The sequence below is a fragment of the Micropterus dolomieu genome, linkage group LG07, assembly GCF_021292245.1.
Source record: "Micropterus dolomieu isolate WLL.071019.BEF.003 ecotype Adirondacks linkage group LG07, ASM2129224v1, whole genome shotgun sequence".
Lineage (NCBI taxonomy): Eukaryota > Metazoa > Chordata > Actinopteri > Centrarchiformes > Centrarchidae > Micropterus > Micropterus dolomieu.
This window is the reverse complement of record NC_060156.1, coordinates 10896134-10914615: the sequence shown is the minus strand read 5'-3', so window position 1 is coordinate 10914615 and position 18482 is coordinate 10896134. Positions and strand designations below refer to the sequence as shown.

Sequence of the window (18482 nt, the reverse complement as noted above, 5' to 3'; positions counted from 1 at the left end):
GATAGGAAACTATTACCTATTTCATCTGTACCTATGTGTGCTTCCGTGTTTCCCCTGTAGGCATTGATAATGGAGCAAAATTACAGAATTCTCTACTTTTTATTTTTTATTTCAATTAAGCAGTGAACTGCAACTTAGCATCAGTGTTAATAAATGTGGTAATAACCTTACATTCTTGCCCTATTTTCAAAATAAAGTAACAAAAATAATACAACAAGAGTAAAGACAGAGTACTCGCCAGGAATCCACTGACTCCGGGTACGACACGTTACGGCTGCGCCACGGTTTTGATGCGTCCATAGCCCGGCCACTGGAAGCATCTCAGAAGCGTTTCAGCAGTGGACCATCTGGTGGAGTCACAAGCATTGGCAGCGATTAGCGCTGGCAACCGCGGCGCAGCCTTAACGCGCCGTAGCCGGAGTCAGTGGATTTTAGGGGTAGCAGCTGTCACTAAATATAACCTGAAACTAAAATACCTCAAATATATTAAATATGAGCGTGCCCGTGTGTTTTACTGATGTCTCCTTTTTTCACCCTCTAATTGCTCTAATTGGAGCATCTCTACTTCTCTTCTGCCAACGAGGAAAGTACCTGGCACACACAGAGACTCTTATTTTAGCCACGTAATCATATACTGGGGCCAAAAAAACTGTAATATGATGAAATTAATATGTGCCTGCATGCAGTGTGTCAGTATGCATGTATTTTATCCTGAAGGTGCTCTCACTGGAATGCTCTTATCTGGGTCAAATGTTGAGTTGGCATTTTTGGACGATGCTGTGTGTGTGTGTCTGTGTGTGTGTGTGTGTGTGTGTGTGTGTGTGTGTGTGTGTGTGTAGTATACCATTAGGTGAACAAATCTGGCCTTTGTGGTAATGATAGGGGTGGCAGGCTGCCAGGCCGACAGATAATACCACAGTAGTTGGTGACTGAGTGATTTCAACTAGAGGCTGTTTCACCTCAGCAACGGTCCTCACACTGCAGGTTGGGGCTCCACTGGCGGTCACAACAGTGATCTCAGGAATGTGAAAATGTATTCTTTGAAAGAGTGAAGTCCTCGTCTCCTATTTTGTGTATGTCTTTGGTGGTCATCACTCACTTTTCAATTTTTTGAAATTATTTTTTTTTTTTACCTTTAGTTAATTTAGTCCACAGACACTTGGATGTTGGCCCTCCATCTAGACACCACACAAGGAAAGTGAAACAGAGACAAGCTGAATCTGCACTCTAGGGTCACAAACTCTGATTACAAAGTCAAAAATATTATAGAAATAGAAAATTATCCAAAAAGAAAAATGAAGCAAAACTTGCTTTATGATATATCAATGCATAAGTGTTTCTAAGTGTGTAATACAGTGGACCACGGACATTTCTTATTATGACTGGCCCATATGAGGGTAATTTAATTAAAATATCATACAATTATGGCTTGTTTGACAGAAAATGTACATCAGAAATGTTCAGAGCTTCTGTGCTTCTTCATTAAGTTTTGGTGGTGATGTTCTTAAGCCTGGCAGCTTGGCAGAACTGGTTTATATTTTAAATCGGTTTAAGGCTGTGATCACCATGATCGGTTTATTTAGTGAATCAACCACTTTAGTAAAACATGTCATTCCTGTTTTGAAGAGCTGACAAAGTCTATGATGGTGACACTATCAGTGCAAGGCTTATTTTTATTCATACCGTTTCTTTTAACATCTAAACTGTTCTTGTCCGATTTCTGATACTTCAAACATTGTTATCACATCAAAACATGTATGCTCCTACAGGGGAAGTGAACAACAACAAAATATAATTTGCCCAAACCTTAACTTTAATCATCATTTCAGATGAGCTAGCAAACTGACCAAGAGGAGCCTATGATTTTATAATCCCTGCTTCCTTTAACAACTGCAAAATAATTTAGCCAAGAGAACTTGTCCACACTGTGGATTGAAGCAAACGTGATGCATTAATTTGGTTGCAAACTGGATACTTTGTCTGTGCATACACACCACTTTTGATTTTGTTTCTTGTATATTTATGGCTTTAATATAATGCAAAAAGCAGTTGCAAGGGTCAACAAGTCACATGTTCCTGTGTTACATATTAGCTTCAGAAGAGTCACTAAAATAATCTCTTCACTTGTTATAAACTGGACTCAGTTACCAAGACAACAGTGAGATTTCACAGTATAATGCATGGGAAAATGGGGAAACAAAGGAAACCAGTCACAGACACAAAGAGACTTACACACACATCCATGCATACATACACACTTCTAGAAGTGATTAAACCCAGCAGGTCTGCAGGCCTAAGCACTCTTCTCCTATTTACTGACAGCTTTGGAAGTGTTCACATTTGTGTGTGTGTGTGTGTGTGTGTGCGCGCACCAAACTATTGTCCTCCACCAGACAACCCCCTCTCCCCCACCGGACCCCCCAGGCATAAGCATGTCTTTACATGACACTAATGCTATCTGTCTCTGTCTTTCTGTCTACTACACAGGGGTACACAGGGAGAGAGACAGACAGATGGAAACCTGGACACTAAAACATGGAGCCAGAATCAACAAGCTGATGGAACAGATAAGGAAACATAATGTTTGGTCAACTGTGCGTGCGCGTGACTGCCTGTATGTGTATTGGAGTACCTCTCCTCCTCTCTCGCTCCTGGAGGAGGCGTAGAGAAGTGAGAAGGTGGAGGCGGTGGAGGTGATTGTGGACTCCAAGCTCCAAGAGGTCATACTCTGAGAGGTGAAGCAGGTCCTGGAAAACATAAAAATGCAAAGATAAAGTTAATCTGAAGAGATGTGCTATAGATAATATCCTGTGAACTTATCTGATAAATAATTTTGATATTCACACTGAACAACTGTAGAGTTGAAGAACTGATCTAATTGAGTCGCAACACCCCTAGCGTGCAGCTTTCTACAGCTTACAGACACTTGTGTTTGGTTATGTCTGTGTTGCCGATTCACCCCACCACTCCAACCCACTCCCAAATACTAAACTGTCACCAGCCGCTCCCTACCACACACACACACACACACACACACACACACACACACACACACACAAGCTCACAGAAGCTGCACCAGTTAACAGTGAAATATGGCAAACATTAAAGCAATTGCTTGTGAAAAAAGTAATATATCTTGCAAATGTTTCGGGCATTTCATGATTTTGCTTCATTTCAGAAGTTGGCAGCAGTACTCAGCAGCCTGTTATTGTTTTCACTACCTGTATTTACTTAGCATCCTCAAACATCAACAAGAGTAGGGTAAGCTGAATCTAGCAGTATGAGTATGACTACTGAGTTCCACACTGACTGATTTATGACACTGAGAAGACAGGTTATAATTTCTGACAAAAAATGTGTTGCTCAGGTGCTAGGGGTTAAACCGTTTGTCATGAAGACTGTGAGTGAGGTGTTTCAGAATACAACTTAAAATGACACTTCATTTCATTCCAATCACAAAAAGCAGAGACGCTGAACCTTTAACACACAGATTTTCTCACAGGAAAGAGACTGTTGTGTTTGGGAGAAGTTAAGAAACACACAGTTTGTCTTGGTGGCTCCAGCAGAGCAAAAGAAAAATTGCTGAGACTACTGGTGACCTCCTATCTTCCAAAAGTGTGCCGTCTCCTCCCCTCATCCTGCTCCTGTCATTACAGCATTGTCTTGAAAAAACACACACAAAAAAAACACACCCTGCCTCACTCCAACCCTCACTGTAGTATTAAATAGCCCAGTGAGGGAGAGCCACAAAGTCTTTGAACCAAAACTCAACCTAGAGTAATGGAGTACAAAACACACACACACACACACACACACACACACACACAGTGTCATCATAGGACACTCCCAGCTCAAACCAAGGACTTGTTGTTTTGGTTTCTCAACAATACAACCATTCTCTTCAGTCTCACAAACACTGCTCTATTTAGACTACACACACATACAGTGGGCAAACCTATGAATATACAAGCGCGTGCGCACGCGCACACACACACACACACACACACACACACACACACACACACACACACACAAAAGGCAAACTCATTTAGAAACAGTTTACAATCAAATAACAGTCACTCTTAGTCACATACAGCAAGTTAGAAGTTCTACAAGCATCCACAAACACACACATACCTGCATTAAAAAAATAGGCAATTGCACACATTCACACAAATGCACTCAAAGTCACTAGAGGGTGAAACCAGAGGGTGACACAGGAGTGGATTTTCACTCCTGTCCCATCCCCCTCCCACAAAAAAACCTGTCCATTCTCATCCCATACCTGTTAAAAAAATCTGAAAATACCATTTATTCATATTAGAATTACATATATATTTTTTAAATAAATTGACCAATGATTCCCGTCCTGCCCGCTCCCGTTGACCTTTTTTCCTGTACCGTCCCAGTCCCACCATGAGTGGTTATATTGACTTCCATCCCGCGAGAACCCCACAGGAATCCAATGACCCACAGGATTCCTGAAAAAATGTCAGCTTCTAAAAGTCACCCACTCACATACATAAACATGTGTACACACAGACACACACAAAAGTTGCAGAAAAACACAGTTTCCAAAATAAATTTAAAATAATGCAGACAAACACATAAAGCAAATAAGTGTCTGAAAGCCACAAACACTGCAGGAGGTGCAGGCACACATTAACGGCCACGTACACACACAGCAGGTCATTACGGTCAACTTGCCTCGACAGCTCAGTAATAACAATTTAGTAAGTTAAAGATGAAGACACTAGATTAGTTCTGCTGATGTTAACATGTGTGTGTGTGTGTGAGACATGGCTGGCATATCACAAGCCTAATCTATCTCAGAATCTATCTCCCCCTCCCTCTGTCATTCTCATCTCCCTCTGTGTCCAACAGCAAGTTGACATGTTTTCTTTTTTCTTTCTTTTTCAGATCATGCAGAGCTTGAACAACAATATGAACTCTCATACCATTCCTCTGGAGAGTTGATATAGCTGTTGTCAATGTTGGTTTTGCCCGCGTGAATGTTGTTGCAACGATGAAGGTGCTTGTGAGTAAAAAGGGGCGAGCAGTGTGGTACAGATAGTGCTGGGCAATTTAGACCTCTACAACTAAATTTATGATATTAACATAAATCAATGAGCATATAAACTTGGATCTTACACAGAACTTCTGCAGGCTATTTTTACTAATTGTTATGATTGTACGTCCTGACTTTATGATTTTCTCTGTTCACACTACTAGTGAAACAACAGAAAAGAGTTGCATATGAAATAAATTTTTCCCTACTAAACAAAATGCTGTACATTCACTTCATTTATGCAAATAATATTGGGGTTTTATGATCACTAATGAAATGCAAAATTGACTAACCGTTTTCTAGACTTATTCAGTGGTGCATCTAAACATTTTATAGGTCATAATTAATTACACCATACTAAAGAGTTAGTAGATTTGGACACTTTACATGCATGAATCTGTTAGTAGTGTTGATGATGTTGGAAGAGTTGGTTTTACCGGCATGTTGTGTTAACGAGCAGCCTGGATGACTAAGAGGCACTGAGCTGGATATTATTGTTATAATATCCAGAAAAAGTTTAGCAACGCTGAGCCAACCTCTTTGTGCATGGAGGATGGTCAGTATGTATATTCTTAGTTCTTATGCGCCCTGTAACTGCAATGCATTCTGGATAAACATTAACAGGAGGTAATGGAATACTTCATGTCTTATTGGCTGACAGACTGAAGTTGGCAAATGGCTGGCTGTTAAAACAGCCCCCACATCTCTGTCAATTCAGCCTAATAGGACCATGATGAAGTTTTATTAGGGTGCTTCGTTAGGCTGTGGTGGGAAACACTCTTAATTATAAAAGTGGGCTTTACCAGAATATAAACATTTTCTTATACAACATGGTTTCATCAAACATTTACAGAAATCCCCTTTAAACAGACATGTTACAGGGTCAATTCTTCCAAATGACAAGAAACACATTTTTTCACTTAACCCTAATGGAGTCTGGCCATTCAGACAGTGTCAGTTTTATGTGCTGAATCTCAATATTCAGCACATCATTTCTTCGGTGGTTTGTTCACAGCAATGCTGTGAACACCACAAAATAATTTCCATTACACCTCATTGTACTGGGGTAGAGGCAGAACTTTCTGAGACAGATATCTCAAAACCAAAACTTTTCTCATGTCTAGAAACCACTATGGAAAGGGCTTTTTATAATATGGGTTAAATGACCTCTTTATATGTTGCATTTAAAAATGTGTTGCTACAAAACTAATTCTGGCACTTTTGTACAATTCATACTTACAACTGAGACTCTGTTGAGGACTACTTGTTTGACTTTTTTTTACACTAGTGGTATAATTAATGCAACTCATTTCTACGGTTTCCCCGTCTGCCCTCAACTTATGGGTGCGCTGTGGATAATCATTGGGATGCATTTGGGTATTGTTCTGACCGGAAAACATGGCGGCTGTCCTGAAAACTCAGTTTACACGCAGCAAAATCTGTTTGGGTAACGCAAATTCTGAATCATGCTTAATTTTACATTCAGTGTCTGTTCGGGTAGTTAATCAACAACTGGTTGGTTATTCAGGAGTTGCAAGAAAAGGTTAGTCTGATAAAACACTGTTTACAACCTATGTTAACATTTTCCTGACACTCTTAGGGATGTCGGGTGTATTTAAGTGACTAAATTAAAAACTACACCAAATCTTAACCACAGAGGTGCTGGATCAGAAAACGATTATGAATCATTCTTATCCTGGTGAGACCAGATCAACAAACAGTCATATGGACAAACAATTTATTAAGTTGTTTAGTTTGAAGGTTGAAGTTAAAATGCATTATCATCAAACCACTCCACGTCCCCCCAGCTGACAGACTAAATTCACAGAAAATATATTATATACCTAAATCCTGCGGCAAAGAACTGCCCTTTGACCTGTCGCAAGGTTTATCTACCTTTGCTACTCAGAGAAAGCAGATTTTTCAGCAAATCTGACATGACGGCTCTAAAATGCAGAACATAAGCTGCCAGTCTTTTATAGTGTCTCATTAGTGTGGGAATGATTAAAAGCGTTAACAATCTACACCTCTAAACAGTTTGCAATTGTTTTAGTACCTACATGAAGCACAGATACTCATCCAGATTTTCTCAGAAAGTCTTTAGATTTGTTCCTGTTACCTTGTAGGGAAGTTTAGTCTACTACTGCTTCAAGAGTTTTCTCAAGAAAAGGCAAACCTGTTTTCTGCCATTATATATATAAATAGTCATAATAAATCAATAGTTATGTAAATGTCTCTCTAGATTTTGGCAGGCTTGTTGTTTGGGTAGGTGTGTTTGTATTACCTCTACACCATCATATTCCTGCTCCATCGCTGAGCAGTATTGTGGCAGTCCCAGCTGGCTCAGCCATCGGGAGATAGACTGGTGCTTCATTGTGATGCATGTACGCAGATGCACACACACAATCTGCCTCTCACACACTTCTTTCAGATGGAACCTGAAACACAGGGGGAAAAAAAATAGAAGATCATTTTAATTTTAATTAATCCCAACAAGTCAACAAAATATGAAATTTATGCCAAAACTATAAATTGTGAAATGTTTATTTTTTAATCTCACACAAGATTCGATTCAATGTTGTGTGATTACTGTATGTAGTCTAATTCTTTTTTAAAACACATACAAATTAAGATTAATCATCTCCTCTCTGCTCAGCAACCTTTCACTGGTAATGGCACCGGAATCTGACAGTTTACTATTAGTTGGCTTTTACATGATATGAATGTTCACATCCTATTATGGTGGGTCAGGGAGAGGAAACTGTGAAATGCAATCACAGACAAGATGTGGGAGGTTTCACTGAAAATATCAAAGCCATTTCAGTCAGTGTAAGACATAATTTGATACTTTCCATGGGTTGTTCACAAACTGTACTCCTCTCTTTCAATACCAGACTGCTAAAAATATCTGTAGAAAAGATGATAATTGGTTCAATTCTATAATGTGAGCATAATCTGGTTGGGGTGTATTTATGCAATGACTTAACAGGAATCACACTTGTGTGTACCAATTAAAAGCAGGTATTTCAACCAAGCAGTATTAAGAATCGCTGAAGAATAGGGCAAAGTTAGAATTATTGCAATGTACAATCTTTGAAAACTGTAATGTAAAAATGTAACATTTAAAGTAAATCCAGGTATGGGAGATCGGTACAGAATGTCAGGAAACCATCAACTATTTCTTACTGTTTCGTCTGTGCAGAACATGTGGTAAACAGAGAATTTCCTTTTTTACAGGGAGGCAGTTATGTAGCCAAGTCTCGTTCTTTATCAGTCTAATGGGCGATTAGCGCCAACACTACAGGCGCTTCAATGCTGTGAACACCCCTGGGTGATGATGTCTCAGTCTCAACAAGAAGGCTGATAATGAGAATCAAATTCTGTGTCTGTATCTGCCGGCAGTCAAGATAGAGCCACAAAACATTAAACAGAATGTTCAGGAAAAACACCCATGCTGATTATTACCATTTATCATTTTTACCCAGGAGCACTGGGCTGTCACTACTGCAACACACACACACACACACGGTGATAAAATTATAAATGATGTGGACAGTGCTAAATGTCAAGATAAATCAAAGATAAATCCTGTTAACTATATAGATAAGTGGAAAAAATCTTCTGAGTTAAGACTGGCTCCTGAACAGAGCCAAACAGAACTGAAAAAACAAGTGGCCATTAGAGACTACTAGGGATGTCCTGATCCAGTTTTATTAGGCCCGGACCAAGCGGCAACCTCCAGCTATAATGACTGAAGCCAATGTAGAAGTAACTTAAACCTGCATTCTTTCTAACCACTAGCAGGGGGCGAATTCTGTGGCTGCAAGAAGAAGTTGGTTTCATTAGAAACAAGGGTAAAATGACCCTACTTCTCAACTGATTTATTACTTCAGTAAATACTTTCCTAATGAGTTTGTGATCTCAATCGTTAGTTTCAAGTCTTCTTCAATACAGCATAATATTAATTTCATAAATTATGGTCCCATTTAGAGGAAAACAGATGATGAAGCAGGGTATGATTTGGGGAGGGATTACCTCGCGATTGACAAGTCGCAACCACGGCGACCTGTCAATCAGGATAGAGGCGATTGTATCCACTGCACTGTATAAATTTAACCAGCGCTGTTGAAAAAGCTTATTAGGAGTCGGCTTTTCATTTTTCCTGATAAGTGCGTTTTGTTTTAAGCCCGTTTTTAGCTAGCCAAGATTAGCATCCCGGTTAAAATCACAGTTAACGTGAATTACAGATGCACAAAGCTAACCAAGCTTGCTAGAGTCACAGTCTCGTCCAAATAAAGTCACGTCTGGTGCCTGGTTACCAAAAAAATTGACTGACTGCCAGGCTTCAAAACGGTAGTCCACAGACCAACAGGTGACACCAGGGTGACTGTGTACCAGAGGTGGGAGTAAGTCACACTTGTTCAAGTCACAAGCAAGTCCCAAGTTACTGTGATGAAAGTCAAGCAAGTCACAAATCAAGTCATTCTTAGGTCAAGCAAGTCACAAATCAAGTCATTCTTAGGTCAAGCAAGTCACAAATCAAGTCATTCTTAGGTCAAGCAAGTCACAAATCAAGTCATATGAAATTCTAAGGAATTCAGTTTGTTTAAACAGCAATTCAACTATATGATCATTTTGGAAGATGTAATGAATGTTTCTATTCTAACTATATTGAACTATACACAAAGGTGTTCCTGTTATTTAGTGTACTATTGGCTTCACTGATTATTGAATAGTGTAATAAAACATGTTGGAATGTTGGAATCAGTCTCAAGTCTAAGTCAAGTCTTAAGTCATGAATAACAAGTCAAAGTCAAGTCGTTTGTCTGTTTTAGTCAAGCAAGTCTCAAGTCTTCAAATTTGCGACTCCACCTCTGCTCTTCTTTTATACAGTCTATGGCCTTGGAGTCCTTTAAAGTGGTCATATTATGCTAATTTTCAGGTTCACAATTTTAATTAGGGGTTGTACCAGAACAGGTTTACATGGTTTCATTTTTAAAAAACACCATATTTTTTGTAGAAGCAGAGTGGGGCGGGCCCTGAAAAGCCGGTAAACACAGCTTCGGTTCAGATGTATATGTTTCCCTTACCAGCTTAGCAACACTGACAAACGAGCTATTTTCAGGCAGTTCAGCGCAGTGTTTTCTGTGGGAGATGGGAACTCCCTTTGGATTGGACTAGGGCTGCAGCTAACGATGATTTTAGTATTCGAAGCGTCTATAGATTATTTCAACGATTCATCGATGCGTCGTTTAAGAAGTACTTTTGCTTGGCGGCGGCAGCTGTGCACGTTTATAGGTGATAGATATTTATTAGTCCTTTCAGAAATTCATAGTGTGTCATACAGCAAACATCAGACGAACAACCAGATAGCTGCTTTACAAACACAAAAATCACCCGAGTGCTATATAAGCTAAAGGCTCGTGCAAGACTACACGACTTTCAGCGTCGACGGATGGCCGTACCGTTCACACAACTTGCCGTAATATGACAGCAGTCTTGAAGTCGTTGTGGCGTTCAAACTACGTGACTGATTGGTGACAGGGGGTAACACCCACTACAGGAGATGACAACAGCTATGGCACCTGACGCTGGTTTCCAAAACACTTCTATCAAGAAAACACACATGAAATGTGAAACGTGAAATGAGCGATCCTACACACGAAACAGCTGTTGTTTGTTATTATAAAGACAAAGAATATGGTTGAAAGGATGGATTAGTACTCGCAGGTTGCAGGGATTGTCTGAGCTACACAGAGAACTGCAGGAGAGTTAAAAGGTGCAGCTCCCCGACACCCAGTTAACTCTTGACTGTTAGGTTAAGTTACAACTCACGGCCCAAAAAGGAGAACAAAAGCACGTGTGCACATTTTCAGCTGAGGACTGCGGCTTACTTTGGCTAGCCTTCAGCTCAACAATCAGTCATGATTTTAGTTAACTGCTAAAGTTGCTGTTACTGTTACCTTGTCTGTGGTCCGCTGGCAGAACACCGGCTGCTTTTTGTTCAGCTGCCGTCGTGCTGTTCCCAAGACGACAAAAGTTTCGTTTTACGGTGGACGGACGGTAACATTACAGAGTTGTTGTTTTCTTTAGCTTAAAATAATCCCATACTTTGGACGCTTTTTGTCCCTTGCTGTTTTCTCTCTCTTCCCCCACTTTGCAAACAACTCCATCATAATGACGTCGTGTTCACAGCGTGCATATATATATATATATATATATATATATATATATATATATATATATAAATAAATCAATAAAGAAGAGCGGAAAACCCAAAAAGCATAATATAACCTCTTTAATACTGAGTCTGATCCACTACTCATATTTATCTAAATACTGACTGTAATAACAGCTGTCGTCTGCTAAATCTGACACCTCTTATTTGTATCAAGCTACTTGATCCAAATACTGAAGGTCCTAGTTAAAAATATTCAGTTTATAAGCTTAAATTTTTGATATTATATGAATGAAAGGTTAACTGGGAGAATGCAACTCATAAGACTGACAAGACGCAATAAGCTAGAGAGCAGACGTATCACTCTGTTGGATTTGTTGAAACTACAGAAGCATTCATCCCACTCATGATTGTAACAGTGGCGTTAGTGCCAAATACCGATCCTTAAGATCAGCTGTAAAATGTCTCAATATTATCTAATTTTAAAGCTTTTTTTATTATTATTATTATCTAATTTAAACTGACATTATTTATACACTTTTATGCAAATATGGGGCACTGTTTCTTAAAAATGTGCCATGGAGGGCTGAGAACATTTCATGAAGATGAAAGACAGAAAAATAAACGTAACAACACAAAAAACTGAAGGCCAGCTAATCAACTTATTTGATTTTGAAAATTTGCATCACATATTTTTGATATTCTTCTGAAACGCTGACAGTCTTATAATATGCAACCCTCAAGAATGGAGAAGATGTAAAATATATGTTAATAATCTTACTCCAGATCAATAGAAAACAAATTTCTATTGATAAAAACAGTAATGACTCTCTCTGCTGATTTGAGTACCTCTGTGTTGTCAGGTAGTATCATTGTTTGTGTGTTCTCAGTGTTACTGTGTCCTTTGTGTATTGTGTTATTTAAGAGGCAGAGCACACATGGATGTACTGTCATTGTGTTTTATGCGAGCGTGTGTTCGTACCCGTCTGTGTGTGTGGTGACATGCCATTGGTAAAGACAGAACAACCAAAACCTTATCGGGCAAAAAGGCGGTGACTGAGCACGTACAGTGGAGCCCCCACCCCACCCCACCCAATCAGATTAAGTGATGTCACAGAGATGTACATGATGTCACGGACTGTCACCAAAGGTTGTTAGACCACTCCACAGCCAAGCACTTTCCAAGATCCATCTACACGTGTGCGCGCGCACACACACACTTACACACACACACACTTTCAATCATATCAGTCTAATCTATGAGCGTGTCATCATGTAGATTAGAGAAGAGGAGTCGTTCGTACAGTATATGGACTCCTGTCAGTGTCCAACACAATTTCCAGTTTAACCTAATGGAGAAATGGAGGTCGTTCAGGAGATTGAATGACCTTTATGTCCCACCAGCAATGAGCTTATACACTGTATAAAGCATCAGAAGGAGCAGTGTACATAATGTTAGAATGTTAAATAAATGATTAATTTGAATTGAAATGCTCTCTATGGGCTTACTTTACTACCTTAAATGTTTTAAATGTATTTGTCCATTGCAGATCTGCACCACATTAACTGTGTTTGCATGCGTTTATGGTGAACTAGTGTGCCATGAGTAACACTGCTTTTACTATGAGGTGACACACACACAGTCATTGGCATTATCGGCTCTTTCATTATGGTATCCTATATACATATTATGCTGATGTTGCAAATATACACACAAACATACCTCATCTTCATAATGTCTTACAGTTCATCCATTAACTTAATTCATATTCCTGAAACTTAATTATAGTACTACCGTAACATGCAATGTCACAAACTACAGTTGCACCATACTTACAGTGATGACTAAAATTAGGAATCAACAAACATAAATATTATTTGTATTTGTACAAATTAGTGTCCTTAAACTGAGTTACACCAGACGAATGACAGAAATTAGCTTCAGCTAACTAAAGACGTACTCACATTAGGCAATCCGTACCATTCCCAAGCACGCTTAAACCCCAAAGTTCAGTTCGTTTGATCAGTGTGATCACACAGTACGCTCAACTGTGCCAGGGTCCGCACGGTACGCATCTAGTGTGATCGCTAACCATACCCGAGCGCGGAACTCAGACAGTAAAGACCAAGAATATTGGACATTGTTCTTATTTTGCCGATCACTCACACTGAAGTGCAATTACTAGGATAGTGGGGAAAAAAAAATCGATACATCATTGTATCGCAATATTTTCCGTAGCAATACTGCATCGATACACGGAAGCCAAGGATCGATCTTTTATTATATAAATACACAATGTACATGAGAATTTTACTTGGTACTATAATAATAAAATCAATAGATTTTTCAGTCCACTAGAAAAATAGCTTTCCTTTGGGAACACAATCTGAAGTTGGAAAAAAGGTAATAAATTTAAGTAAATCGCAATAATATCGTATTGTGACATACGTATCATATCATTGGGCCTTTGGTGAGTCCCACCCAGAGCATTTTCATTTTTCAAGGTAAGAGTGATTGAAACTGCAATTTGAGGTTTTTACAAACTACAAACATAAATGACCACATTACCACCACCTATGCTCACACTCCTTAAACAGTTTGTTCATATGTGTGCTTCCAGCCCCATACTGCTGTTTATTGTGTTGACTGGGCTCAGATGAATTTGCAGCCAAACCAAAGGGTTAAAAGCGAACATCGTGCTTTCTGAAGCTGCACAATTTGTAATGTCAAAATTTAATTTGGGTGTTGGGGGTGGGGGGTGGGGGTCCAAACATCATTCAGGAAAGGCCTGGACACTTCCCCATCAGCCCTTTCTGCCTCCTTTACCCCTCTGTATAAAGCTTAACAAATTAGTAAATGTGAGTACTCTGTGTGAAGTTCACATGGAATTTACATGTTAGCCAGCTCAAACTGCTGTTTAGAGCCACCACTACTGTGCCATATTGCCTAGTTTCCCTTTCATTAATTTAAAAAGTGATATCAGAGGGAAAAGGTCTAACAGTGCCCTCCATATGATTACCATAAACATGTGCCATCAAGTCTTAAAGTCTGAACAACCGGGGTTAATTGAGAAGCTTCTGCAGCAAAAGGGTGCCAATGAAACCTGTGTTAGCCACACCCTGTCTGTCTAAGGCTCTGCCTAACCTTTTACTGCATCTTTCAGCCAGATGATCCATGTATTACTGAGCAGCACAGACTACTGAACAGCTGTATGTCATTTTAAAGCGTTTAGGCTTTTCCCTGATATTGTGAGCGGTTTATCTCGTAAAATTTACAAAAGGACTCCACATGGCTGGTTGATAACTCTCGAAAGATCACAGAACATTTCCAGACAAACAAATGAACACTGGCATTCAATTTGAAGACTGAAGGAAAGCAGTTTAGAGGGAGTTAGAAATTACCTGGTCGGAAAAAAGGGAAAATTATGCATTTGTTTAATTTCCTTTGGGGAAGTCAGATTTCCTTATAAATTAAGTTATAAACAAACACTAGTAAGACAGTGCAACTCAGTAGGGCTGCCACCAACTGGCCAAAGAGAAAGGTTACATCTTGTGTAACTCCTGAGGTTCTTGGTTTTACAGCGCTGGCAGTTTTTCTCTTTGTTTACAATGGACAAGCTTGTACACATTCCCAATAGTGCTGACAGGACAAGAGAATAGAGAAGAGGTCAGCACTGACGAATAGAAAAGAAGTAGGCACTGAGGAAAAGTGTTCCCAGTGAACAAGTTTACTATCCAGAAAACTGAACCCGTACTCTATCCCTAGAGGGTTCTTCTTCCTGTTAAGTCCAATCCAGGCTTCTTGTCCTCTCCTCTCCCTGTCGGTTTGACCTAAGCTTTTTCCCATGACCGCATTTCCCTGGAGCATCGTCACAGTGTCCATTGTATTACAGAATATAAATCGACCTATCCCAGCATTACAGAACATGCCTGGCTATTTGTCAGACACTCACCAAATACCAAAGCAATTTTGGCAAACATCAAACTCCAAGTCCAGAGCAGCTACGACAGCATTAGAGGACAATTTTCCATTTACTCAGGCACTCTCTAATGCCTGTACTGGCTGCCTTTTACAGTCCAAGGGCATCCATTTTGCCAATTACATTAGACTGACACAATCCAACCAATTGAATTAAGCTGCAAAAATAACATCAGCATCACCACCAGGCCACCAGTCCCAGCTCATATTACTAAGCCAGGCAGCAAGATGTTTGATTATTTCAAATGAAGGACGCTATGCAGGGAAGATGAGACAATTTCACTAAGTTACAGTCTTAGGCAACTGTGCTAATAATCCAGGTGGCACGTAAGGTTGCTTCTCATTTGTCCAATATGACTAATAGAGACAAATAGACACATAACAATACCAGCTCATTTAATGTAACTGCAACACAACCAAAGTAAGTGCACCAAACAACGTTGATTTAATACTGCTCATTCAATACCTGCCATATATACAGAACTCAATAAGTAAAGCGCAAACTGTTTCTAATTGGTGATGTAATGATGAAATGTTTTGGTAACTTTCAATCATTAACAAAAATTGTATAACCTCAAACAATATGACCATATCACCATGTCACCACCAAAAGTTAATAAATTACTTTATATCATTGAATTATCTCCCTGCCATGGTCAGTGTGTAATTTTAATGCACAGTTTACACTGTGGGGCAGACAAATCTCAAATCAAATAACCAACCATCACTGACTTTACATTTACCTACAAAAAAAAAATAAATGCTTGGCATGCAGTTTAACCTAGCAAAGCTCAGTCTTTTTGTTTATTCAGTGTTGAAGGAAAACAACTACCCAAATCCACACCCTGAAACAAATGTATAAATTCAAGTGAAAACCCTTTGACTTGTGGTTTGCAGTACTTCTCCGCTACAAATGTCAGCTCTGCATCAGAAACAAAGCATAAAATTACACCTCTAACATGTCCAACAAAATCCATTTTTGCTTTTCCGTGTTTAGTGGCCTGAGCAAATAAATTAGGACAGGAAGATTACTGATTATTGAGATGCTCCATGACCTCTTCTGAACTATTTCTGAGGTGTGAACTTAAACATTTGACAGAAGGTGGAATATCATTTTCTCTCTGTGGTTGTGTGCTTGCCTTGAGAACATGTCTGAAGCTGTCTGAGTGTGTTTACCTGTAGGTTACAGTAACTACAGAAGCAGCTGGAATATGACAGGAGCATATCTCAGTGAGGATCAGGTTAGACAGTGAATAACTATTGTTTTTCACAACAAGGAGGCAGTAATCTTAGGACTGTTCAAAACTACTCCCCTTTGCTTATTTTCCTTTCTTATAATTATCCAAACTTGTCTTTTCCTTCTCATCTTTTTTCCTCACACTGTTTTTTTATACTTCTCCATTTTAGGGTTTTCAATCTTACCCTCCTCTCCTGATGTCTCCTTTCACGACTGACTGTGCTGTCACCTCCCATCTCCCCCCTTGCCTCATCTGGGTTTTTCTACAGTACCTCCTCCTCCTCCTCATTTCTGCAGTTTTATGCATAATTTCTGTCTCTTTTTGCCCCTCCTTCCATCCCCCGTTTGTATTTCTTTTCCATTTACTCTAAACTTCTTCTCAGAGAGTTTAATAAAGAGTTAAAGCTGCCTGCATTTGTGTACATGTGTGAACTGAGACTAAACCACTGCTAGAGGGGTTTGTGCAATTGACAGCTTCATCAAGTTATCGCTCTCTCTCTCATTCACACACATGCAGGTGCATATCAAGCATGGCTGGGCATGCAGCTAAGTAGCCACACAGCAGCAAACATCTTATTTGTGTGAAATGCTAGATGACTTTCACTGTGTCTGTGCTGCAGGCAGAGGGGTATTATCACACTGCACCACAATATTATCAGTTTTCATTTGGTTCTGACTTTTTGCCTCCAGGAGGTTGGATTTCATTTAAAGTTTTTCTTAGGTCTCAAACTGATTCAAATGTTCTCTCAGAGACTAATTTTCCCTGCTTACTCTGTATTTAAATACAAGTATCTCTGTATTCCTTTTACAATCCAGGGGTAAACAGGAAAATACTTACATGGCAGTGTAATTTAATGTTTTCCAGTGAAAGTTCATCTCTTGAACTTTCTCCTTGAAGAAATATACTCTCATATTACTTAAATCACTGACAGCAATCAATGCAAGCAATTGTTTTACCTAAAAAAAAAACCTCTGCTTGGATCTGCTTGAAAAAGGAGCTGAGAAAGTGAACATGTTTCTGCATTATTTGCTGCCATATAAAACACACCATGCTGGATATGTAAAGAACTGCAAGAAGTCATCACTTGCATGGAATTGTCTTATTTTATTTGTCTTACAATTTGCATTGCAGTTTCATCCTTCTTGGCATTTTATTGAAAACTTTAGTGGAGTTTGGTTATTTCCTCTATTTCTGTTGTAAAAAGTCACTTTTTTCAGGGAACATTTATGAAGATAATTTGTAATGTCGCCACAGACATTAGATTTTATGGACTTTATGGAGAAAAGAAGATTTTAAGACTCTATCCTTCAAAATAATTCATAACTTATGAAATGTAACTGGTATTTTAGAACAGCTCTAAGATAGGAGATGGGAGACAGAAGGGAGGAATAATTTGCATGACTCAGCTCTGAGGTAAGGACATTCCTCCGGGGAGCGCCTGGATTCTGCACATACTAGACCTACAAACATCTTAGCAGCATCTGTTTTTCTACAGGACCTATGGAGCAGATCCGACATAGCATAGGGGGTCCCCAGGACAGAGGAATCCTCTTTTCTTAAATCCTGTAGGTTACAATGCAAACATCATCATTTTAGAGGATTCAACACTGTTTCATGCGATTCCATGCTGAATCATAACTAAGTAGCAAGACTTAGTGGTCTGAAAGTGCATCTTTTTGAAAGTCCTTGAAGTAAAAAGATTGAAATTTACATAATACCTCCAAATACATAATTTCCAGATGTCAGTGCAAACCTTTTAAAGTTTCTTTCAGTTTTCCTTTCTCCTCACACAGAGTTTTATTAATAATTTTTGTCTGATGTGAAGTGGGCACAAAATTATGTTCAAGTTGCAAGTCAGGTAGATAATTTGCCAACTCAGTAAAACAAACGTGTATCTTGCCAGGTGAAGGCAGAGATGGCTGTTGGGCAACATTGAAAATGTTTTGTGGCATTGCTGCATTTTTGCCCTATGGAATGTTCATAAATCATATTGTGCCAATCATTTAAGTGACAAATAAG

The 18482-nt window shown here is 39.2% G+C and overlaps 1 protein-coding gene across 1 annotated transcript in view; it reads right to left on the bottom strand.

Annotated features, from left to right (window-relative positions):
* The window catches only part of LOC123974075, a 38033-nt gene that overhangs the window by 18193 nt on the left and 1358 nt on the right, over nucleotides 1-18482 (bottom strand). The window contains exons 3-5 of the mRNA XM_046054511.1: nucleotides 7353-7506; nucleotides 2633-2747; nucleotides 1134-1178 (exon numbers count right to left, since the gene is read on the bottom strand). Of these exons, the coding sequence (XP_045910467.1) occupies nucleotides 1134-1178; nucleotides 2633-2747; nucleotides 7353-7442 (250 nt within the window). The 5' untranslated portion in view covers nucleotides 7443-7506. The remainder of the gene's footprint in view (nucleotides 1-1133; nucleotides 1179-2632; nucleotides 2748-7352; nucleotides 7507-18482) is intronic.